The following is a 24,330-nucleotide window of genomic DNA, read 5'->3' as shown; positions in this document are numbered from 1 at the left end:
GCAGAGTTAAATCAGTGTTGAACATCTCACTGGCCTCTGGTGTTTCCCTCACTATGACGAATCCACAGATGTCAGCCGGGATTCTTGGTGGCAAGCCACAGGATTGGACACAATGTTAAAAGTAAAAGGGAACTGATCAAAAGTATCTAAAAGCCCACAGAATTGTCAGGCAGACAGGACTTGGTGCCAGGCAGCTAACAACAGTGCCCAGACCTTGCTTCAGAATGACCTGTGAGGAACCTCCTGCTGTCGCCACCAAATCCTGCCACATAGAACCTTTGTGGCTTGTTTGTGCGAGGCCCACCACCCCCACAGGGACACAGTCCCTGTCCCCACTCTGGGGCACCAGTGCATCTGACAACCTGTACGTTGGCTGGAAGGGCACCTGGAAAAGCACGTGTCTGGCTTATTTTGCTTCCATGACATTACTGGACACCTTGGATACCAGTGGTCTCCTACTTACAGGAAGGGGTCAGGGCCTAGGCAGCTAGAGAGAATAAAAACTTCACAATATGTATCACCTACTCTTTAGCATTCGAGAAGGTTGAGTAACATGAAACAGCCCGACTACTAATCCAGAAGAGGTAGAGAAGGGCCCTTGGCAGAGAGCCAGTGCGCAGACACCTGAGGCCGAGTTTCTCCAGTGTGGCGCGATTGACAGTGTAGAGCAGGTGCATCCATGTGGGGGTGTCATGTGCGCTGGAGGGTGTTAGCAGCATCCCTGGCCTCTCCCCACTAGGTGCCAGCCCAGCGGCGACAAGACTCTCTCCAGAATGTCTGGGGGGAACCCCCCTCACCCTCCGGTGGAGAACCATTGCTCTAGCTGGGGGTTTGTTGTTTCCAGAAAGACATCCTGGAGAGAAACACAAACAGTTTCAGACATGTAAATTAGACTTAATAGGATCCTAATAGAACTAGATAATCTGAATCCAAAATTCTTAGGGAAAAAATAAGCAATCAGGAACAGGCAGGAAAAATCTGACAGTAAAGTGTAATGCGGTATAAAGAGATGGAACAAGCACTGGCATGTGCTTTAAGGCTGCAGTGTGACCGCAGTGTGGTAGGACCAAGGGAGCTGCACACAGAGACCCCCATCTGGGTGGCGAGCCCCTCCTCATGGACCCAGCCAGAAGTCCTCAGGTCCCGCACAGGCCTGGGCAGCCTCTAATCCCGTCAGTCCCTGTTTCCTCCCTGCCAGTTTTCCCTTGGCTGGCAGAACATTCTAGGGCTTCCCCTCAGCTGGAGAGCTGGTCCCTGCTTGTCCCCTGACCTTTTCCCGGGGAGCGCTCCCAGGCTTCATCTTTGCACCTCTGCCCTGTGTACTTTCCCTGCACTGGGCTTTCACGTAGTATCTTTGTGCAGAGGGGCCACACCCTCTCCTGGACCACAGGCCTGGACGTCCCACTACCCACTGGGCATCCCCTGGAGGTCGGATGACCATCTCAAATTAACATGTGCAAAGCCGATGCCACCAGTTCCATGCCATCCCCCTAAACCCACGATCTTCCCACGTCAGTGGATGGTAACTCCATCTTTCCAGTGACTGAGACCCAATTCTGTAGTTACTCTTGATTCTTCTCTCTCTCACTCCCACATCCAAGCCATTAGAATATTCTGACCATTTCTTGCCCTCCACTCTTAGACACCGTCATCTGCCTGGCCTCCCTGCTCCTGCCCACCTTGCTGCAAGCAGCCTTAGAGATCTCTCTCTAGTGCAACATGGCATGCCGCTGTTCCAGGCATTCCAAATGCTCCGCACTTCACGCTGAGTAAAACCCAACATTCTTAAAATGGCTTTAAGGCCCCACACAATCTGGACCCCTTTTACTCTCCTAATTTTCTCTGCAACTCCTTCACCCACCTACCACCACCACCACATGGGCCCCCAACAGTGACTCCACACATGGTATACTCCAACACCAGGGCCTTTGAACGGGCTGTCCTGAACCTCCTAGACATGCAGGCCAGTTCCCTTGTCTGCTCACAGGTCACCGTCTCCATGAGGCCTCCCTGACATTGACAATTGCACTCCACTCTCCTCCACTTCTCACCCTGCACTACCTTGGCTTTTGTCCCCGACACACCACTCCTAGACACCAGGTAATCTACTTACACCTTTTGTCTATTCTTGTCTCCACTACAGGTGCCTGAAATAGTTGCAGGCATATCAAAGATGCCCAATAATTATTTTTTGAATTGATCTGTAAAGGGATTTAGTATATGATAAAAGCATTTTGATCAACAGGGAAAAGATGATGACGGGAAATCCAGTTGGATCTCCACTTCTTTGATGAAAAGACACATTCCAAAATAAAATGTCCAACCCTCTTTCTTTACCAAATGTCAGCATCTTGAAGTCTGGGCTGGGGTTCTCTCCACAGAAGGCTCTGGCAGTTCTGCTTGGAACTGGGTGGTAGGAAGGCTGCTGCTACTCTGGGAAGAGAGCCTATTACTAAGATAAATAAAAAGCCGTTTATAGAAGCAGAACCTCCCTGATGTAGAAAGAATGTTTTTCTATTTCATTTAGAATTCCTTGCTTCCCCCTCCCCCCACACCCACGTCCCTGCCTGGGTCTGCAAGTCGACGTCCCAGGGCCACAGCTTCCAAGAAGGCCTCTTAGTCCTTTGTGGGGAGGCCAGGGAGGAGGGAAGGGATCTTTCCCTGCCCGAGGTGGGGAGGGCCTGAGGTCCCACCCATATCACATGGAAACTTCCACAAATTCTCCATTTGGCGCCCTTCAGCCAAATGGGAGCACTTTCTATGTAAGACAGAAAACCCACGGGCACCTGAGTAGCTCAGTCAGTTAAGTGTCCAATTCTTGATTTCATCTAGGGTCATGATCTCACAGTTTATGAGACTGAGCCAAGTTGGGCTCTGTGCTCACAGCATAGAGCCTGCTTAGGATTCTCTCTCTCTCTCTCTCTCTCTCTCTGCTCCTCCCCTGCTCACATTCTCTCTCTCTCAAAATAAATAAACATTAAAAAAGAAAACCCAGAAACCAGGACACCTGGGTGGCTCAGTCTTGGTTTCAGCTCAGGGCATGATCTCACAGTTTGTGGGTTTGAGCCCTGCGTCGGATTCTGTGCTGTCAGTGCAGCCCTGCTTGGGATTCTTTCTCTCCCTCTCTCTCTGCTCCTCCCCTGCTGGCTCTGTCTCTCTCTCAAAAATAAACATTTTTTTAAAAAAGAAACCCCAGAAACCACAGAAGACAAATAAAATTGACCATACAGAAACTTTAGCCAAAAATCCAGGGCACCTGCATGGCTCAGTTGGTTGTCTGACTCTTGATCTTGGTTTTGGCTCAGATCATGATCTCATGGTTTGTGAGATAGAGCCACACGTCAGGTTCCACACCTAGCATGGGATTCTCTCTCTCCCTCTTTCTCTGCACCCACCAAATAAATAAAAAAATAAAAATTTAAAAACAAAATAACCGAAAATCTAAATAGAAATAACACTCTGGGGGAAATCATTTGCAACACATGACAAATAACTAAGTTTCTAACTGTAAAAGCTCTTCTACATCAATAGAAGGCCTCCCAACCCAGAGACTGATGGGCCAGTGATACAAACACTGCACACAATTAACAGGAGAAATACAAAGGACTCTGGCAAGACTTTTAAAAAATATTTAACACGGCTATGAGAAACTCAATTTTTTGTCCCATATCGATATGGTTGGAAAAGCCAAAAGGACTGACACGGCCAGATGGGTGAGGGGTGGGACACAGGCACTGTTCCACATAGAGAGAGGACAAGTGGTCATGTTGTAATATTTAAAATGTATACATCCCTGGGGCGCCTGGGTGGCTCAGTCGGTTAAGCATCTGACTTCAGCTCAGGTTGTGATCTTGTGGTTCGTGAGTTCAAGCCCCACATCAGGCTCTGTGCTGACAGCCTGGAGCCTGCTTCAGATTCTGTGTCTCCCTCTCTCTCTGCCCCTCCCCAACTCGACCTCTGCCTCTCTCTCTCAAAAATAAAATTAAAAAAAAATTTTAAGTAAAATTTAAAAAATAAAATGTATACATCCCCAAAACAGTGTGGTAACAGAATCGCCATATGATCCAGCAATTCCACTTTTAGGTGTATCCCTGAAAGAACTGAAAGCAGGAACCCAGAGGAGTATTTGTCCACCATGTTCCCTGTGGCTCTACACAGCAGCCAAAGATGGAAACGATCCAAGGGTCCATCGACAGATCAGTGGATCAACACAGGGGTCTATCCGGACAGAGGAATATTACCAGGAATGAGGCTCTGACACCTGCTATAGCATGGACAAAACTTGAGAATATTTTGTTAAGTGAACAAATCCAGACACAAGAAGACAAATACTGTGTGATTACACACAATATTTATAAGAGGTGCCCAGAGTAGACAAATTTATAGAGACAGAATGGAGGTTGCCAGGGGCAGGGAGGGGGCGGTCTGGGGATGGAAGTTAGTGTTTAATGGGGACAGAGTTTCACCCTGGGGAGATGAAAAAGTTCTGTGGACAGGCGGTGGTGATGGTCGCACAACACTGGGAAGGTACTTAATGCCACTGCACTGTATGCTTGAAAATGGTTAAGACAGTAAATTTTCTTATGTAAATTTTCCAAAATTAAAATATTAAATAAAAAATTTTTACATATCCTGTTCTCCATTAACAAATATCCAGTTCTTCAGAGCCACCGTTTTCCATTTCGGGTTGCACGGACCCCGCCGGAACCCACCCACAGACACACTGGTGCCGTGAATACCCAGAATGCCCAGGGAGACTTCCTGCAGCACTGTTTCAAATAGGCGCTCACTGAAAACAGCTCGAAGGCCCCGCGGTAAAGGGACCAACAAATGAACAAAGAGGAACACACACCCTAACAGTTGATGCTAGGCCCTGTTATCAGGGTTTTACATCAATTCATTCATCAAATTCTCACAACCACTTAACAGAGTTATCCAGTTTACAGATGAGGAAACAAACCCAGGGAGATGCACAGACGACGTCTGGCAGGGCCGGGCTCTGAGCAAAGGAGCCCACCAGCTATGTGTCACTACTGCCTCCTGAAGGGTGTGATGTTCAGACCACAGGAACGTCCAAACAGAAGTCAAGCTCCTCCTGCGAGCCAATCTTGAAAGTCTGTCACGTGGAAAGATTGGTGTGCGCTCTGCTCCCATGTGGGCACAGAGCCGGGGCTGTGGACGTGCGCTTACCGGAGTGCATCTGTGGAGTCAGTCTGTGCGGGGCCAGGCCCGTCAAGCTCCTAATGGTGAAGGTTTTGGAGAAGGGACCAGGTGAACATGTGGTGGGAAACCTACTTTTTGCTCTACATATTGTTTCTATTTGTTTGCATCTTTGATGTATACCAAGAAAAAAAAAATTGTATTCAGCAACACATACAGGTGGATTCAGGTTTGCCTGTTGCAAGACAGGCTTATGTCAACCGGTGCTAGGAGGGAACGGGGGTTCAGGGCCACCTGGAATTGCACAAGGGGACACCCTCCCTGGTATTTCCCGCACTTTGCTCAGCACCATGCCATTTTACAGGTTATTTAAGGGACTTATGTTCTAGCCTTGAACATTGAGTCTTCTACTAAAAGACAACCTGGTTGCATCCAGATGCCAGACTTACAGGGAAGATGGCCTGAGGACTGGGGTTTCCCGAGCATCCCCGGTGGGAGCAGGGTGTGGGCCATGACCCAACATCCCAATTATCCTCTCATTTATCCCCATGACACACACTTACTTTGAGAGCCTCTCCTTACCGTACCTGATGTTCAAGTCCTGGGAGACTGAAATCAGGCGGTTGGGTGGTGGAGCCTGAAGCATCAGGCTGAGGAGCGCTGAGGTCTTAGCCCAGAGGGCTTCCTTTGCTTCTGCCTTTCCCATCTCCGGGAGTATCCTCTCCAGTCCTAGGACACTCCTGCCCCCGAGGCCTGTTCTGCCAGACCCGGTGCTACAAGGGAAGACTGTTAGAACGGAAAAGAACTTTCTGGAACACGGGGCTCTTGGCAGTACTGCCAGGGCCCAACCACATGCGGTTCTGGCACCTCCCGCACCGCCCACAGACAGGAACGACTCCTGGGCTGGGCTCCGGCAGAGGAGCCACCGCCATAGGCCGGTAGAAGGAGCACAAGGAGGCTTAAGAGAAACCGCGGCATCCTGCACTCCCTCAGTGTGACAGCGGCGTAAAGTGGCAGAGCCGTCGGAAGTGACTCAGGGAGCTGGAGCAGGTGGCGGGACGAGCCTTTTGAGAGTTCTCCGTCCCTTCCCAGTCCTGGGGGCTGAGGAGCCAAAGCCCTGGGCTCATTTTATCTCCACCAGGGCAGTTTCACGTGCGCTGTGTGGGACAGATGGAAATCTGCGGCAGGACAGGCTTTTACCTGCATTTCTGCGTTCTGCTTTGCATCACGCATGCGCGCGCGCGCACACGCACACACACGCCGGTCTTGTTGCTATCACCAGCCCTTCCCAGGCCCGGCTCCCAAGCGTGGGCTGCTCCGGCAGGTCCTCTGCACCCGTGCTCCGACACCAGGGTGCCCGATCCCCACCCGCCATCCTGGCAGGAGGCTCTCAGCAACCAGTGCTGGTCCTGGGAACGTCTAGTTTTACAGGAGTTTCCTTCCGCCCCCGGGCTCGGCTGATGGCCGCCTCCTTCTTTTTTCACACCCTCTGGACTGGAACAGAAATGCCTTATTAGCCGATCAATCTCCCAGACAGCACCAAAGGGTGGGAAAAGATCTATAAAACCCCCGCCTATGAATAGCCCGGATCCGCCTCTCCTCCCATTCCACCCTGTAAACCCCCAGGGCCCAGCCAGGGAAGGCCCAGGTCATTGTCCTCAGGACAGTGGCCTGGGGCGGGAGCCATGAGTTCATGCCCTCCCCGCTGAGCTTGGCCTCGGGCACCACCCTGGGAGGTCCAGACAGCCCTTTAAACCCACACCTCCCTCAGGCTTCTCTCTACCCCCCCAGCCCCGACCTTGGGCTGAAGGGGCTCCAGAAGTCTAGGGTCCCTTAGGTATGGAGTCTTTACCATAGCTGGGCACCCCGCCCCCACCCCGCACTGAAGCCCCCCCACCTCCCCCTCTGTAGCAGGAGCCGGTTCAGCCCAAGGTGTCCTGAGGAGAGGGCACTCCAATGAACCATCTAACCCCAAAGCAGCTGCACTTTGTCACCTGCCTGTGACAGCTGCAGCAGCCCCTCTCTTCTCAGGAATGGGGTGCGGTGGGCCCTGTCACCCCAGGCAGGCTGGCTAGCAGAGGCCACAGGCCTGGGGTGCCCAGAGATCTGTCAAGCAGGAGGTCCGTTGGGACAGACTACTCACCAGTGTAGGTCTGCCCTGCTGAAGGGGTGGGCAGACCCCCTTCATGCCCCTCATTCTCCTACCCGGCCGCTCATCTACTGAATGAGCAAGTGGTTGGCCCAGAACATAGAGCTCTAAAAGCACTGGCCCTTGATCACAGCTCACTCAGCTTTTGCTTTCCAGCTGCCCGGTGGGTTTCAGGTGTCTTCGGTGAGGCCGACGGAGGCCGAGGCAGGCACTGTGAGATGGGCCGCCCCACGCGGCTCCCCACAGCTCCAACCCAGGCCGAGGCGCAGCCTGCACTCACCCTTTGCCAAGTGTCCACACTGAACCAGGCAGGCCAGGAAGAAAGCCAGAACGCACTGGAAACATCTGTCTGAAGCCTCTCTTTTGGAGCTCTGTTCATTTTAAAGGGATGGTGGAAGGTTAGGGACGCAGTTTACTATTTCTGGTTCCTATACTTGGGGTACCGGGTTCTTCTTGCTATTGTGACATGTCTGTACCTCATTTGGGATGGAGACTATTACTTCGATGTTTTGATTTGAAATTCCAATAAAAATAAATGCTTTGAAACCCTGTAATCCTAAAATAGAGGCCAAGAGGGAGAACTGAAACATCTTCCCTTGTATTTCTTCCCTGCCTCCTCCCCCACCTCCATTTCCAGTCCTGGTACAGACAGAGCTCCCAGCACTTCGGCCCTGGCTGAGGCCCAAAGCCGGGTGGTGGGAGCCGGACAGGCAGCGGGGGCTCCTGGGGTGGGGTGGGGGCTCCCACACCTCCTCCTTCTGAAGCTCGGCCCCTCAGCCTAACTGCAGAAGAGGGGGCACAGGACCACCTCAGGCTGGCCAGGGGGTGGCAGCCAGGCCCCAGCCAGGCCAAGCACAGGGTGGAGGACCCAGGGGACACCAGAGGCCTGGCCGCTGCCAAATATGCTGGAAGCCAAGGTGAACCGGGGAGATGGGCTCCTGTCCCCAGCCTGACTTGCTCTTGGAAGACACAGTGTCTGCTCACTGAGGGGTGGAGGCCCCTGGTTCTAGAGAGGTGGACGGTGTTTGGCAGTGCACCAGTCAACTCAGAGAACAAGACTGCTTCTTGGATAATTTCTGGTAGAACACCACCTGTCCTGTGCTTGACCGCCTGGCTGGGGTGGTGGCAGGCTCCCGCAGTCTCCCCCACATCCCTTGCAAGGGCTCGGCGGGCCTGGGCTCCTCCCAAGAAGGGAGACTGCTTACAGACTCCACTCCTGGTGGGGATCCCCCGACAGCCCCCGTGAAGCGACTGGTTCCTGACAGCCAGTAAAGGCTGAGTGTTTCGGGGTCAGAGTTACCACTTAAGGAAGCCGTAAGGGGCAGGCACCACGGTTGCTAGGGGTTTCTTTGCTTTGCTAGACCAGGGAACCCACGGGGATTTGTGGGACCCTCTGTTGGGGATGTGCGATCTTGCTGGTAAGAGGCTTGTTCCTCTTGGTTTACTTCCCACGCTCATTCTGGGGATGGTTCATCCCGTCACATCTGCTTCACATGGGAATCGTGGCAGGGGTCAGGGGAACCACCAAGGCCAGAAACGGGGTCCGGGGGAGCAGACAGCAGAAACTGTGGCACCGAGAAAGTGTGCCAGACTGCCATGCAGACAGGTTTTTTTGACTCCTCCACGGTGACTTGAGTGCATCTGACTCAAGTTGCCATTTTCCCAAAGCAGGTCACCTGGGGTCACCTGACCCCACCCTGGCCCAGGCCCATTCTGACAGCAAATGGGATGAAGAGTGAGGCCTGTCAACCCTCAGCCCGTTGGTGAAGAGGTGGGCCGTCCCTGACAAGTGCAGCACTGAGTGCACAGGCCACAGCATGTGGTGCAGTCCCAGGGAGGAAAATCCTGAGGCATGTGGACCCACATTCATACGCTGCCTGTCACTTAGTAGGACACCTCGGGGATCTGGCCTGTTAAACCCGTCGAGGCGAGATCCACAGTGGGAACCAGGATAGGGCAGGCTCACACCCAGATCCTGGTCTCCACCACAGCCCATCTTCTGTCCCCAGGGCTCCTGGGTCTTCTGCGAATTCTCCGGCCTGGACCGAGGCCACTCTTGGGAGGTGCCACGTGGTCATGTGAAGAAAAGCAGCCCAGGGAGGGCAGGGTGCTTTCTAACTCAAATCCTACTACACGCCCTAGGTGACCCGCCACGGTTACCAGCATGAAGCTTTTTTCTGCAAGCAGATGAAACATTTAAAAAAGTAGCATGCCGGCCTTAGAGACCTGCCTCCTGGCTGACGGCGGCCACTCTGCAATCCAGCAGCCCCGCCAGGCTCTGGCCGCGGGCTCCTCCTCCGCACCCTCGATGCTGTCCTCTTAGGAGATGCTGAGGTGCAAGCTAGGAAAACCTGTTCGAGATTCTGAAGAAACTCGGAAGGGGTGGATAACGGGGTGTGGTCAGAGCACCAACAGGAGGTCTCCGTGCAGGCCCACTCACTCTTCCTCCCTCACCTTCCCTGTGGTCCCTGTGGGGAACACACCCGACACAGGTAAGGATGCCCGGTTCTGCAAGCCAAGAAGGCAAGCAACCCACGGGACTCAGCCGAAGCCGTGACCGGGGGCGTCAGTTCAGATGACCCCAGAGGACTTGGGATCACGGGAGCAAGGCAATTAGCTGTCTTGGTGCAAAATCCCGTGCGTGCGGTAGCTCAGCTCTGCCTCAGTGGTTTCTAAGGACAAAGGAGGCTTTCACAAGAAGAGGCTAAGCACTGGGCCGGCTGGTTGCCCACAGCCCACGAGGAGGTAGTGAGTGGCTGTGTGCACACAGCCAGGTGGGCAAGCGCTGTCGGTGCCTCTGGGTCCCTTCCCGCTCCACCCGAGACGGCCGAACACTCACACAGACCAGAGGGAGACAGTGTCATTTATCCCAATGCTTCCCAGGAAGCAGCGTTCTTGCATTTATTCAAATTCACAAATAAAAATCTTTTTTGAGGGAGAGAACATGCAAGCCGGGGGGAGAGAGAGAGAATCGTAAGCAGGCTCCACCCTCAGCATGGAGCCCAACAAGGGGCTCGATCCTATGGCCCCGGGATCCTGAGCTGAACTCAAGAGCCAGGTGCTCAATCGAGTGAGCCACCCAGGGGGCCCCCAAAATTTGAATCTTATACCACTATGGCTAACAAAGCACATACAATCATATGCAACGCATGTAACAGAGAAGAGCAAACCCCTAGGAAACCTTCTAGAGTAACAGTCACCGTTAAAAGAATTCTGGAGACCAAGAGCTTTTAATGAAGGAATGTGTTAAAACCACGCTTCCTCCCACAAGCCCGATGCAGAGCCGGGTGAACACAGCCTGGAGCCGCACTTGAGGCTGCTCTCGTCCAGCTCGGGCTCTGGCACAATCTCGGGATGGTACCAACCACTAGGGCTTCCCGCAGTTTCACACCACCCTCCCTCCAGAACAGCGCCTGGAAGCTTGGTTTCGTGTGCGTGTGCGCACGTGTGCGCCATCAGAGCAGGAGCATACCCTTCACGCTCCCATGGCCACCTGGGAGGGTGACAGACCAACCAGTGGACAGGAGGGACGGTATCAGGTTGCAGAGAATACCCCTGGGGTAACGTCATTTTTCTTTTTAAACAGTATTAAAAAATAATAAAAAGTATGAAATTCAGAAGCACGCAGGAATACAAAAACAGCAATCATGTTTTATTATGAACACATCTTGGATTCTTACCCTGCCCTTTCAGAAATAGCTAAAGAACAAGACCTAGCAATCAAGACAATCCTGTAGGATCTTTCTGAAATGACCCAGAGAAGAATACCAAATGGTGTTCACTGATCCCAGTATACAGAATCTCTGACTTCCTGGAATTCTAAAAAACATCCAGTGCAGCCATATGCTGAGAGGATCCATGCAACAAGTTCAGCAGTTTTTCTGATTTTTTCTCAGACAGCTTTCATCGTTTGTGTGAAAGAACTGCCTTGACCTCACAGAAGAGATCCAATTCAGATTCCATGTCTTGGGGTGGCAAGTTCAGGGCGGGGGACAAAGGCACCACGCGGTCCGTGAACTCCAGGGACAGCAGCCTCTGGAAAGAGAAGCACCAAAGCCTGGACGCCGCTGGCTGATGGCTTTAGCAGCCCCAATACCCTTCCTTTGATGTCCAGGGTCAATGCGATCCTGGTCCCACCAGGGCTAGGAGTAGATGCATGAAAAAGAATCTCGCTGTGATCTTTCCTGCAAAGGAAACAGCAATAAAATTTACAGCCTGGTAACAACGGAGGAATTCTTGTAAACCAGTACCGCTGCGTGCCTTCGCTCTCCACTTTGGAGACAAGACTGAGAGGATGGGATGAGACCCGCGGCACCTCACGACCCCACAGTGGGGTTCACAGCCACACTGCTCACACACGGCTGTGAAAGCCAGCGACCGTAAGCCGGGCCCCATTCTTTGCACCTGCTTCCGCAGCCTGAACCCAGCGCACAAGGAGGCAGTGTGGCCTGGGTCCCGTGAAGCGCTAACCGCGTTCTGTTCTGCCTTTAGGAGCGGAGGCCCGTCCCCTCGTCCCCTGCGTGTCAACATATCACTACGATGCCACCAACATCCACACCCCAGGGCCACATACAGACGGGCGCCGCCGCTGCCGGGGGTCCAGGCGCGCGGTCTTCGGTGAGCGCAGTCCCAGCTCTGGAGCCTCCGGGCACTTACACACAGGAAGGCTTTTTGCTCTAGGGCTCGACTCCTGTTCCTGCTGAACTGAGCCAGTGTGTAAAATGAGAACTGATATCAGCTCAGTAGGCACCGGAGGGCGGGTCCAATCGACAGCCCGGAAGCAGTGCCTCAGCTGGGAGCTCCTGCGCCGGCCCGCGGGGCTGCGAACACAAAAGAGAGGTTACCATGCTCGGGAGGAGGGGGAGACCGCAACCAGGGGTCTCCTCTGAAAGCAACAGCCCTACTCACATGCAACCAACTGCTGACAGTTTTGTCTGGACTTTTTGCCGGCGCATTTAGCTTTAGTTTGTATGTAAGAAGAATTTTTGCAGCTTTCAATGCATTTGACCGTTCAGACAGGTGTCCAATCAGTGGACTGATATTTCCGCAGACTTTCGGTACACTCGTGCATTCACGACAGGAGAAAGTGCATCCTCGGAGCCACGCGGGTGTCGCCTCGTCCGGAGTGGCGCCCGGCGCCTGAGCGGACCACCCGGCGGCGGCCTCTGCCCCAGCAGCTCCAACTTAACTGTCCCCATCTCACCTTCTCTTCAGGTGCAGAACTTAGCCACTGTGAACAAAGCGGAAACCAGTCACTGTTCACCAATCAGCTAAGCTCTGCACCTCGTCAGAGAGGTCGTCGGCTGGGCACACTGGGGGGGGGGGGGGGGCTGGCGAGCATCTTCCACAGCCGTCGGCTTCTTCCGTTTCTGGAGAAGAGCTACAAGATGAGCGTGTTCTCCGAACTGCAGAGAGAGAGAACTATGGCTTCCGGAGGAGCAGCCAAGGTCGTGGTTGCGTGGTAATCCCTGGCAATGTGATTTTAATCTGAAGTCACAAATCAGCATGCCAGGAACCCAAGCAGCCAGAGCACTCGGAGCAGCGCCGCGCCTGCTCACCGCCCGCACCGCACGCGCTGGCTTCCTCACGCACCAGGCGCCGACACCGCTCCGCCCGCTACCGCGTGGCCTTGACTTCGCCTTGTTGCGCGTTTACCTGGCGTCCCAGAGGCCCAGTGTCTTAAATCGAAAGGGCTCTCTGTGCAGCCTTGGAGCACAAAATTAAAAAGGCAACGAGCGGCTGCCCCTGCGCGGTTTGCCGTCTGCACCCGCGGGGCCGGCAGGTGCCGTCGTCGCTGAGGGACGGGGCACGCACGGGGTCCCCACGTTCACCCACAAGGGGCAGGAACGGGAAGAGTTCCCAGGAAGGAGCAGACTCGTGACCACCTCCCCGAAAACTCACGACGAGGAACGGAGAGCCATGGTGCCCGCTGTGGTTCTCCCCAAGCTGGAACAGGGGACAGTGGGCCGAACAGCCCGCCCCACTGTATTTCAGTCTTCAAGAACCCCAAACTCTCCATGAAACCAAAAATCTAAAGAGAAATATGATCTATACTCTTACTACAGGGGGCCCACCACAAGGGAACCGGTCCCTCTCAACTGGCCCGGCCCTGAAGGACCCAAAGCCACCAAGGAAAGGGTCTGGGTCCCGCTATACAGGACGCACAGCCATGGCAATCATTTCCGCTACTCTGTTTCCTGGGAAATGTGGTTCCTGCACTCTTATGGAAAAAGAGGATCCTACTTTAAAAATCCCTTTTCTCCCCTTCATATCACAGTTCTTTCAAATAACTAAGACACTAACACATGTTAGAAATGGTCTTAATATATACAGCAAAATATCAGAAGCAAACAAAATCTGACACTGGGTTAAGAATACCAACATAAAATATTAAATAACCATTAAGCATTCTACCTGTCGATAAGCTGTAGAACATGAAAAATGCTTGAGATCTGATGTGAAATTAAAAAAAAAGACAGAATTAGGCCCCATTACATCATGTGAAACCGTGAAGAAACACTGAGAAGGTAACAAATGACGACAATACACCCACAGCCCCACAGCTGTACTTAACAAAGCAGCACGTACCCCTGCTACGTGACTTGTGAAATGCAGAAACCCACAGTTAAACACTCCTAGAATGTACATCTAATAGGTCAATTCCAAGACAATTAACAGGAAGCAGCTTAAATAACTTAGGACTTGCACTGCAGCGTAGACCAGGAGGAGATTCCACTCCAACGTGAGGTGAGAAATAAACCAGGCACAGCGGGGTCGAGGAGCACATGGCACACCTTGGCAGGAGGCCCTCAAGCTGGTCAGAACCCTCATGTTCTCATACAGATGGTGGGCTGGGGATGGACCCAGACGCCTGCACGGAGCTCAGGGTTCGAGGTAACCCAGCAACGTGCTCCCGTGTGAGCCCTCACCAGAAGACTGGATCAGTGCTTCCACCGTCCAAACCTATTCCAAATGCTCTCCTGTGTTTTTGTCCCTACAAGTAACAAAACCTAAAGTGGCCAAAGCAGTGCCCAGGGAAGTGATTCCGCCGGGGTGGGCAGCCTCTGCTCCTGGGGCCAACCTGGCCAGCCTGGCGTGAGTTCTGCCTGCACTCCCAGGCCACCAGCCACTGAGGAGTGGAGGACCGTGGCTCAGCGCCTCCTTATCGACTCACGTGGCTCCTACGAGGAATCTCTGGTTAGAACCGAACAGTGGAGAAACGGAAGAGAGAGAATCACCTCTTCAGAATAACATCTCGGCCACCACCTGGGCTGAGGATCTGTCCATCTGCTCCTTGGTCAGCTCGAAGCAGCGGCGGGCGACCTGCTGCTGCCGGGAGTCCTCGCTCACCATCAGCTCCCCATAGAGGTAGATGCCCATGGCCTGTGGGGCACAGAGCACGGAAGGGAAAGAAATGACACGTCCACACGCACACGGTCTGCGCTGTTGGAACACACACTTGCCCGTGTGGAAACTACAAAGACCCTAGAGAAGACGGCCAAGTGGCTGTCCTCCTGAAGCCAACAGTTTTCGATCCCTTCACTTTCTTGTTCACACTGAAGCCCCCTGGAATTCTTAACAATCAATTCCATCAACAGGACTGTGGTGGCAATCTAATCGGTGACAGAATGACGCACGAGCATTTCTCCAGGGATGACTGTGTCGGGATCACCAGGGAGAGTCAGGGAGGTCCCCACAATGCCCACCACAGAAATGTGCGTGGCTGAAAGTGGCCTCCGAGGCATCGTGTGCGTGTCACAGGGTTGCAGGACCTCTCTCAGGGAAGTACGCCCTGAGGTGTGGCTGGGGAATGAAGACCAGCACGTCACATGGCACCACGGCAGGGAGAATGTCACCCCACCCAGGGAAATATGTCCGCTGCGTCAGCCGAGCCCGACAGAGCCCCTCAACCATCCCTGCCGTGGCAGCAAACACCGCCTCTTCAGTTCCCAAAACAATGTTCTCCACACATACTTTAAATTAGAGCCACTGAAGACATGGACACATACTGTGACAGCTAAGCCACGGCCTGACCCAAGACTTGGGGATGCTGTCATTTGGTACCGACAATGGTCCACAGACATGCACATCTGCATTTTTCCTACAGTTTTACAAACAGCCAGTTAGGTTCTGGAAGACCAAAAGAACCCTTTGGTTCTGCCTTTTCTCTGATTCCAAGCTTACTTATGCCACGGGTTACATTCTGTTGGAGCAAATTAGAGGGCGGATCTCAAAAGATCCTTTTAGCACAAGATAAAAATTTGGTAGTATGGGGCTCAAAAATCCTTTCCTTAAAAAGCTGAGTTATGGTCATCCTTATTTGGCAACGGTCTTGGCTCTAAAAAGGAGTTACTTCTGGTTTTCAGAACAGACCTTAAGTTGCTCTTATATTTTGTCTTTGTTGTCTGTGTTTCCAAACACCTCTGCTCCAACTGTGCAAATGTGACATTTCTCCTAGTACAAAGTCATGTACTTTTCTTTGTGGGAAGAACGAGCCCTTACTTGCCGGCTGCCCCCCATACTCAGGCCCTATCAAAAGTCCCTTTGTTTGCCCCACCCCCACTGAAGTATGGCTCCATTCTCTCAGCCCACAGTACCCGGCGGAAAGCTCGCTCACAATGGTCACGCTAACAGCAACCAGCTGCGGTCTGCCTTCCAGCAGCTGACAGAACCCACAGAACACACATCGCCATGCACGGCCGTGCGGGGGCAGACGTGGGTGGTGCAGAGGACGCAAGGCAGACACCCCCCAACACGTTCATGCGCAAACATGTTTCCTGCAGGCTCCTTGGAAGGTGACTGCCTTCCCCTGGTGAACAGTGAGGTGTGGCAGGGTGTGGCTGGTGCAGGTATAGACCAGACTGTCCTAGCCAGGCCGGCTCTCCCTGACTAGTCTCATGTCCACACATACTTTAAATTAGAGCCGCTAAAGACACAAACACACACCGTGACAGCTAAGCCACGGCCTGACCTGAGATTTGGGGATGCTGTGAGGTCCGCATGTGTGTCATTTAGTAATGACAGTGGTCCACAGCTGGGTCAAACCACCAAAGCTTTTAAGAGGTGTAATTCATGCTTTAGAGGGACAAAGTGGGGGGAGACGGGGAATCAGCTCCAAAATGTGTTAGGTAAGCTCCTACCTACTTCTTAAAAATCTTTGGAAAATGCTTAAGTATTTGTGATGAAGAAGATGTTAACGACCTGGGTCCCTGTGTTAGTAAATGCACTGGACAGTCAGGAGACAGCATTAAAAGAATTCCCGGGGCGCCTGGGTGGCGCAGTCGGTTAAGCGTCCGACTTCAGCCAGGTCACGATCTCGCGGTCCGGGAGTTCGAGCCCCGCGTCAGGCTCTGGGCTGATGGCTCGGAGCCTGGAGCCTGTTTCCGATTCTGTGTCTCCCTCTCTCTCTGCCCCTCCCCAATTCATGCTCTGTCTCTCTCTGTCCCAAAAATAAATAAAAAAAAAGTTGAAAAAAAAAAAAAAAAAGAATTCCCATCTATTGAAAAATGAAACTTACCTGATCCTCCTGGAGGAATCTCTCCACATCTTTGTACGCTTTTGTGTATTTATGCTTTATGATGAGTTCACACCACCGATGGCGAACCTTAAGGAAGGAGAGAAAATCCAGTAAGCAACAAGCTGGTGGGTTTCCTTAGCCCATCTTAATGACAGAATTTGTATTAGCAAAAGTTACACTCTCAAGAATATTAATGATACTTCGTTCCAAATCTCATTTTAATTTCTTTTGCAAAGAAAGGAACCATGTCCCTCACTGGAAGGCTGTCAATTTTAGGAGAGCAAAATACACGTTTTAGTTAGGTGTTTTGATGTTTTTAAGTGCAATTCTGCAAGACAAAACAGATAAATGCAAAACATAGGTGGGAAATGAAGTGCACATCCCAGCCAGGTGACTGCTCTGTCCTCCAGCGTGCAGCCAGTGAAGGTTCCCTTTAAAACCGCAACTGCTTAATTTCCTGCAATAACCAATCTGGTTCAATGCTGCTGACTGTTAACAATAAACACGGTAATTTCAGGAAGACACTGCTCTCCACATTCCCGAGAAGATGCACAGCTCACCTCTGCAGCATTTGGGGAGGGCGCCCGGGGACAGGAAGGAGAACAGGGCACTGTGCCGCAGGTCTGTGCAGCCTGCCGCCAATGAACAAGCTAAATGTGGGCGTCGTTCAGTCCAGATCCACTTGATAAAAGGTTTACCAGAACGCACTTGCCAGGAGCTCCAGCCCCTACAGACAATATGGGGGTCTAGTCCCAACACTAGCTAGCTCTGCTGATGCAGGCAGAGCAGCTCTTGGCACTTCTGGCACATTCTTTAGCTGGAGAGTCTACCCGAATTTGGTTTTCAGAATCTAGTTGCAGGCCAATGCCTCAAAGTCCTCAATTATCCCCAGTGAGGAGTTCACCACTTTCTATTCCATTCCTGGCTCAACATCAGCCATACATGGAAGTGATTACGAGCACCTAACTTCCTTCCTTCCCTCTTTTTCGTTGTCTTTGAAAAAAGGAGACCCTGCATAGTAATCCATTTGTGGCAATGGGATAATGTAAGCAATTTCAACATTCTGACTGGGGCCCCTGTAAATTATATCATTACCCACTGCTGGCCGGCTCTCTCCTTTAATCTACTATAAATAGATTTGCACACAAACAAGTAAGTATGAAGAAACAAATCTTCTGGGAAGAATCCTTCCCCTGGGCTACAGTCCCCTCCAAGACTGGGTGTTAACTCGGGGGATCTGGTGGTGCTGTTTTTTGCTTGTGGGCAGCCGAGCCCTTTGAACTTCTAAGGACAGGATGCCAATGAATTTACATCTACGAAGGAATTTCAGAGGCGAATGGAAATGAGCTAATAGCCTCAGAGCATCACAAGAAATGGGAAGAGGTTGGACTGCACTGGTCTTGGCAATCTTTCCATCTTCCACAGAATGTTCTTTCCTATACAGCCAACAGAAATGAACAGACCATGAAGGGCAGCCCCTAAAACGGTCTCACAAAAAAGACAACTGAACGGAGCTCCAAGCCAGCTCGTCCCATTACACTAATCAGAAGCCACCAGAACCACCAGACCCCTGCTCCTACACTCTGGTTCGAGTACCACAGGCTGAGCCCTGGAGAGCACCTGACCAGCACCCTTAAACGCCACCCCCTCCCCGCCCCGTTTTCTCCCTATCACGGTAACCTAAACACCTCAGATACCGCTGGCCATATCTTGAGAGCTTGGTGAAAGCGGGGGCCAGCTCCCCAAGGTCAGGAGAAGGACCGGCAAGTCGGTGTGGCCTGGTGGGATGCCCCCTGGGGAAGAGCAATCCCCTCTCACACCTGCACACTGGAAGGCTTGCACCAGCTTTTGGTGGGGTGATGGAGAGCTCCGTCGGCTTTCCAAGTGCTCTGACCTGACCGCCTAGGTGTGTGTGACGTGCCCACACCGTACCTCTCTGCACTCTAACACCTGGGGAGGCTATATTTTTTAGACCTGATTTTGAAATGGAGGATTCAGCCTCTCATTTCCTCTTCCCGTGCTCTCCTCTCCCAATCTACACAGACAGAGATAACAAGGCCTAAACAAGGGCCTATTTCCTGGTAAAGTAAGACCCCCCAGGCTGGCGGAAGGTGGGGTGGTCCCACCACACCGGGTGAAGGTCCAGGAGCCCCAAGTGAAGGCTCCTTCACACCAACATGAAGTCAGTATTGCCACCTCTCTTACTGTTAAAAAGGGTTTATTGTCACGATTAATAAGAGATCTAGTCTTCTGACCCCTGAGGGCCAACATGGCATCCAGGAAGCACAGCCCAGGCTCCCCTCCCCTCCCCTCTAAGAGCAGAAAAAACAACAAGCCTTTTCTTTACAAAAGAACTCAGTGCATCTCAGTATTTCAGTGACAGGATGTTTAAAAGACATCACAGACATGCTGTGTGAGGCTAAGGGCCTGACACATTTCTTGCTTGCGCACAGGGTTTTTACCTCTCTTCATATTTCGCTGACAAAGAAAACTCTCTTTTTATCCCCTAAACTTGAGGACCCAATTCGCATGGCCACTTGCCACCACATGTAATGGGGGTCTTGCTGAAAAGCTGGCAGCAAAGTCACACCTATCTTAATTTTTCCTAGCAATTATTTCCATAGTGGGCACTGCCAGAATAGTCCTTCTCCAGATCACTGAGAAACTTGAACAGTCCTTGACAGAGCCTGTCACATACTCATACTAAGTTCCTGCCCCCTCTGGAAATGGGGAAAGTGAGGTTCTCCATGCTGTGGAGCCAGAGCCAGAGAATTTCAAACAGGTCTCTGAGGAGAGAGCTGTCCATCCTGTACATTTGCTCTTACTTCTAATTAATTAATTAGTTAATGGGGGTAGTGGTCACTTGGACTTTTAACTTCCTCCATGAGATGAAAAATAAACATCGTGCATGTACATGACAGTGCAGGCCCAGCAGCCCTCCCACAGCACCTGTGGCTTCTCGACTCTGCTCATTTAGTTCCAATGTTGCAGGTGCACACACACGCCAACACTGACCAAATTACACTTCAAAGAGTCACGTTTTATTACACCGCAGTTATGCTGATAGAGATGAAAACTTTTTTTTTTTTTAATTTTTTTTTTCAACGTTTATTTATTTTTGGGACAGAGAGAGACAGAGCATGAACGGGGGAGGGGCAGAGAGAGAGGGAGACACAGAATCGGAAACAGGCTCCAGGCTCTGAGCCATCAGCCCAGAGCCTGACGCGGGGCTCGAACTCCCGGACCGCGAGATCGTGACCTGGCTGAAGTCGGACGCTTAACCGACTGCGCCACCCAGGCGCCCCTGATAGAGATGAAAACTTTTAATGACCTTTTGAACTAGACTCAAATTCACATCACTCCCAGTCCTGCCCCATAGGAATCACCTGAAAACCCGGAGTCAGCCAACAGGTTAGCCCCGAACACCGTCAATGTGATCAGGCTGGATGGAGAAGTAGGGGTGAGGACCACGTGGGGAGGGAAGGAAAGGCCAAGAACCTGAAGAGAATGAGAAAAGGGACAGAGCTGCCCACGGCAGCAAAGAGGGGAGTCCCAGGGACCTTGAGTGCCTGTGCCCCCTCTCTGGCTGCCTGGGACCGAGTGTGTGTGGGAGGGTACCGGAGGCCTTGTTTCCAAGGACGTGTCCACCTCCCCACCGTTGCGTTTTCAGGATGGGTCCTGGCCCACCTCCCCTACCAGTGCTGGGGACAAGCAGGCACACCCCACAATGGCCACGCAGGGGGTTCCCAGCACACACACGGAGCACTTAGCAGAGCATGTGGCACGGGACTGATGAAGGATATGGAAAAAGAGAACTTAGGTTCCTGGTTCTTCCCGAAATGTCGCAATGAAGTTGTGGTAGACAGACATGCATATACGGTTGTGTGCCCACAAATACTTTGGTCCGATAAAAATTAGTCTGAAAATCTGCTTTCTAGAGTTCTGCTCAAATGACACTCTAAACAGAAAAATGATGTGGATGCTTCAGTGCACAGGTGGGTTTTAAAACACATGCTAATCTGCACCAATGGAAATGGATTCCAGAAGTTTTCAGGTTTCCAAAGCCCCCACGAACAACGATGAGTACACAGACATCATTGTTCTCCCCAGAGTGCCAAACAACGTAACTGGTCCTTTGGGGTTGGGTCCAGATGGGCAGGTCTTAGAATTGGGAGTTGGGGGGGGGACAATGAAGGGTAGGTGTGCAGAAGCAGATTCATCAGACCCACTTTTGGTGACAGAGAATGAAAACCCTCCAATAATCCACATAACTGCTCCAGGATGATGGATCCCTGAACCTCAGCAGGGACTTCTCCAAGAGGATGGGCTGTGTCTGTGACAACAGGCCTGAGCCTTGGGGGACGTGGTAGACATGTGGCCTAGGTGTCCAAACACTCCCCTGCATGTGATGTGTATACATGTGAATATACAAGCACATAGACAGAAACATGGTTCTTTTCTTAATCCTTTCCCCTACTCAGGTATTTTGTTCTTCTTTATGCTAGTTGGTACTCAATTGATTTCATGACCCACTGGGCCCTGAGTCACAGAGCCTGAGGCACCAGGCTGGAGACCCAGGTAAGCCACTCAGCAGCTCCGTCAGCTTGGCCCTGCTCCCCGGGGTGGGGGGTGGGGGTGGGTGGGTTGTAAGTGTGCGTCCCCTCTGGGCTATTGTGAAAATGAGGTCACCCACTGTGAGTAGCGAAGAGTCCCATATACTGTCACTTTAGCTGGAGTGCCAGTTTCTGGCTTTTTCTACTTCAGAAGTTCTGTTATTTATTGAAATTATGAAATCTTGGGAGTATCATCTCCAAGGAAGTGTTTGTTAACTGGTGAAATGACAGAGCAAGGCACCTGTCCTGAAGGTAGAGAGGGCAGCCTGGATAGTGTGTGAGGGAAGGCAGGTGTGTGAGAGGGCTGGGCTCTCTCGGGTGGGCTGGGGAGGGGATTCAGGAGTCTGAGATTCCCCCTGGGAGAGGCAGCAGGGGCACCACCAGGGAGCGGCCGAGAGGACCAGGGAAGCTGGCTCTTCAGTCCTGCCGGAAGTATACCCAAGGGCCAGGCACCTGGGAGTTTCCCAAACCACCTGTGAAAACAAAACCCTTAGCTGTGCCCCAGCCCCCTGGCATTTCTGCCATTTCAAGAAAGTTATTACTACCCAAAGGGCTTGGCCAAGCTGAACTGCTTCTGGCCTGCTCCCCTGATTTCCAGCAGTGCCCAAAAAATTGGCACCTGCCTCACAGGGTCATTTGTATTCCCAATCCATGTCTCGGACTCAAGGGGACAAGTCCCATGACCCAGTGGGGCCTCCCTGTGATATGACCACGACCTTTGTTAGGACGTGCTGGTGCTCCCTCTCATGTAATTATTCTCTCCTGGAAACAGCAAAGAGAGATTGCTGGAGAAGAAGCCCACCCCCCACAACCCCAATCTCTTTTCAACCTGACAATTTTCATGCATCCAGAACCAGTTTTGTATCGAACCCTGAACAAGAGTTGGCAAATTTTTCCTGTCAAGGGCCAGAGGGTGAGTGTTTCTTGGCTTTTCAAAGCCCATCTGCCATTGTACTGCCAAAGCAGCCTGGACAGTATGTAAATACATGGTGTGAGATCTGCTATCTTCAGATAAAGCTTTATTTACAAAAACAGGGTGGGCTGAGTTGGCATCACCTGCTCTAGGACGGAAGGAAGCCCAAACCCCAGGCCCCTGGAGTGAGGAAAGGTCTAAGTGTGCTGGTAAAATGTTCAACCTCCAAATCTACCTGCACCATGTAACAGAACACAGAGCTGGGAGGTCCCTGTGAGCTGGCTCAGGCCTGCTTCAGCCCAGTCCTGCCCAGAAATCTAGGATGTTCCTGTATGTGGGGCTTCTGAGTCCCATTTTGCCTGAGTTAAACTCCTTCTGAAATAGAGCACCTCTTGAGCCGGTGGGCCCAGCACAAACGCGGATGGTTAGGCATCACGCATGGGTGAGTGACAGGACACTGAGGAAATGAGGTCTTTAGGAAGAGTGATCCCCTCAACCAGCTCACTCGTCTCCCCACACTGCCGGGGCTCCCCTCTGTGAATCACCACACACCCCAGATCCCATGCTTGCTAACGCTTCACAATTCCCAAGGCTCTTTTACAGCTTTTACCTAATTTTCTTTCTTTTCTTACTTCAATTTGAGTGTTTTCCATGAAGCTAATTTCAAAGAACATAAAACTCTTCTATGGGAATGCTCCCTGACAGCCTGCTTACTATCTAACAGACTAATTTTCTGAAGTGATTTTTAAACTTTTCTTAAACGTAGTTTTTCTAACTTTTATTAAAAGTGTACTCTGGGGCACCTGGGTGACTCAGTTGAGGGTCTGACTTGATTTCAGCTCAGCTCATGATCTCACGGTTCTTAGGATTGGGCCCTGTGTCGGGCTCTGTGCTGACAGTAGGAGCCTGCTTGGGATTCTCGCTCTCTGCCCTCTCTGCGCCTCTTGCACATGCATGTTCTTCTCTCTCCCTCTCTCAAAAAAAAAAAAAAAAAAAAAAAAAAAAAAAAAAGAAAAAAAAGGTGTACTCTGGAACCTCCTAAAGACCAGTTTGAGAAAAGAATTTAAGTGGTTCTTCAAGCAGACTGAACCTCTGTGTCAGGTAGGAAACACCTTTAAATTAAACAGTAAACTCTGTGGGGCCTTGCAGGCAGAGTTTGAAAAACAGAGTCTCACAGAGGAGTTACTGTGCCTGAAAAATAAATGGAATCACACAGAATGAGCAGAGACTGCTGTATATGTAAGACAAGAGATTAGTTCCAGTAACTTGGCTAATACCTTAGACTTGGCTCTGATAGCCACTGTGTCACCAACACCATACATCAGTCAAGGTCAGAGAGAGAGTCAACCATGTTGCTTCTGTCGCTGTGGTTTGGGAGCCAGGGTTTGGTTTGATGCACGTCAACATCCAAGCCTGAGCAGGCACTATGGCTCCTGTAGGAAGCTGCTTCCCTTGCTTTATCTTTAAATGTTTAAAAATTACAAACACATTAAGTTTGCACAAATGGAGAACCCAATGAACATGAAATTCTAGCCATTCAGCCAAATTCATTTCTGATCTTAACAGCAGCATTCAACATGGATATAGTATTTTGCATTTCTCCTTTTCCCTACCTGCCGCTGTTGGGTTTGCTCGCTGAGTGCAGCCTGCACACCATCACTTAAAAACAACGGCAGGAAATGCTCCCCTGCTAATGTAAAGTCTCAGTGTGTTCCAGAAAGTCCCAAAGTATGTTAAGAGACTATGGCTTTTTAACAAGCAGGCTGTGAGGGGCCAGCACACAGGAGGGGAGGGGACAAGGACTTCTGCTGTGACACTAGACGGCCCTGCTGTGGTCCCACTCTTCCCAGCACACCTGTTTGCTCTTTGGATCTTGTACATGTGCATCCCTGACCTTGCCTCTGTGGCCCAAGTTCATCAGCACTCCACCACCACTGGCCACTCGGTGTTGTGCCTCATGGAACAGGTTGCATCTCCT

General features: G+C 51.6%; 1 protein-coding gene across 7 annotated transcripts in view; it reads right to left on the bottom strand.

Moving 5' to 3' along the window:
- Positions 1–10,940: 10,940 nt before the first annotated feature.
- Positions 10,941–24,330, bottom strand: part of LOC115500058 (aminopeptidase O (putative)) — a 346,654-nt gene continuing 333,264 nt past the window's right edge. For 2 of the 7 annotated variants that reach the window (XR_003964363.1, XR_003964362.1), the window contains exons 17-18: positions 23,630–23,813; positions 16,853–16,913 (exon numbers count right to left, since the gene is read on the bottom strand). Coding sequence is in view for 3 of the 7 variants with exons in the window: in XM_030294374.2 (XP_030150234.1) it covers positions 14,552–14,692; positions 16,827–16,913 (228 nt within the window). In the remaining 4 variants the exon portion in view is untranslated. Of the gene's footprint in view, positions 12,130–14,547; positions 14,693–16,826; positions 16,914–23,629; positions 23,814–24,330 lie in introns of those variants that run through there. The other 5 variants (XM_030294374.2, XM_030294375.1, XM_030294376.1 and 2 more) reach the window with 5 other exon arrangements.

The sequence above is a fragment of the Lynx canadensis genome, chromosome D4, assembly GCF_007474595.2.
Source record: "Lynx canadensis isolate LIC74 chromosome D4, mLynCan4.pri.v2, whole genome shotgun sequence".
Classification (NCBI taxonomy): domain Eukaryota; kingdom Metazoa; phylum Chordata; class Mammalia; order Carnivora; family Felidae; genus Lynx; species Lynx canadensis.
This window is presented reverse-complemented; position numbering and strand designations above follow the sequence as displayed.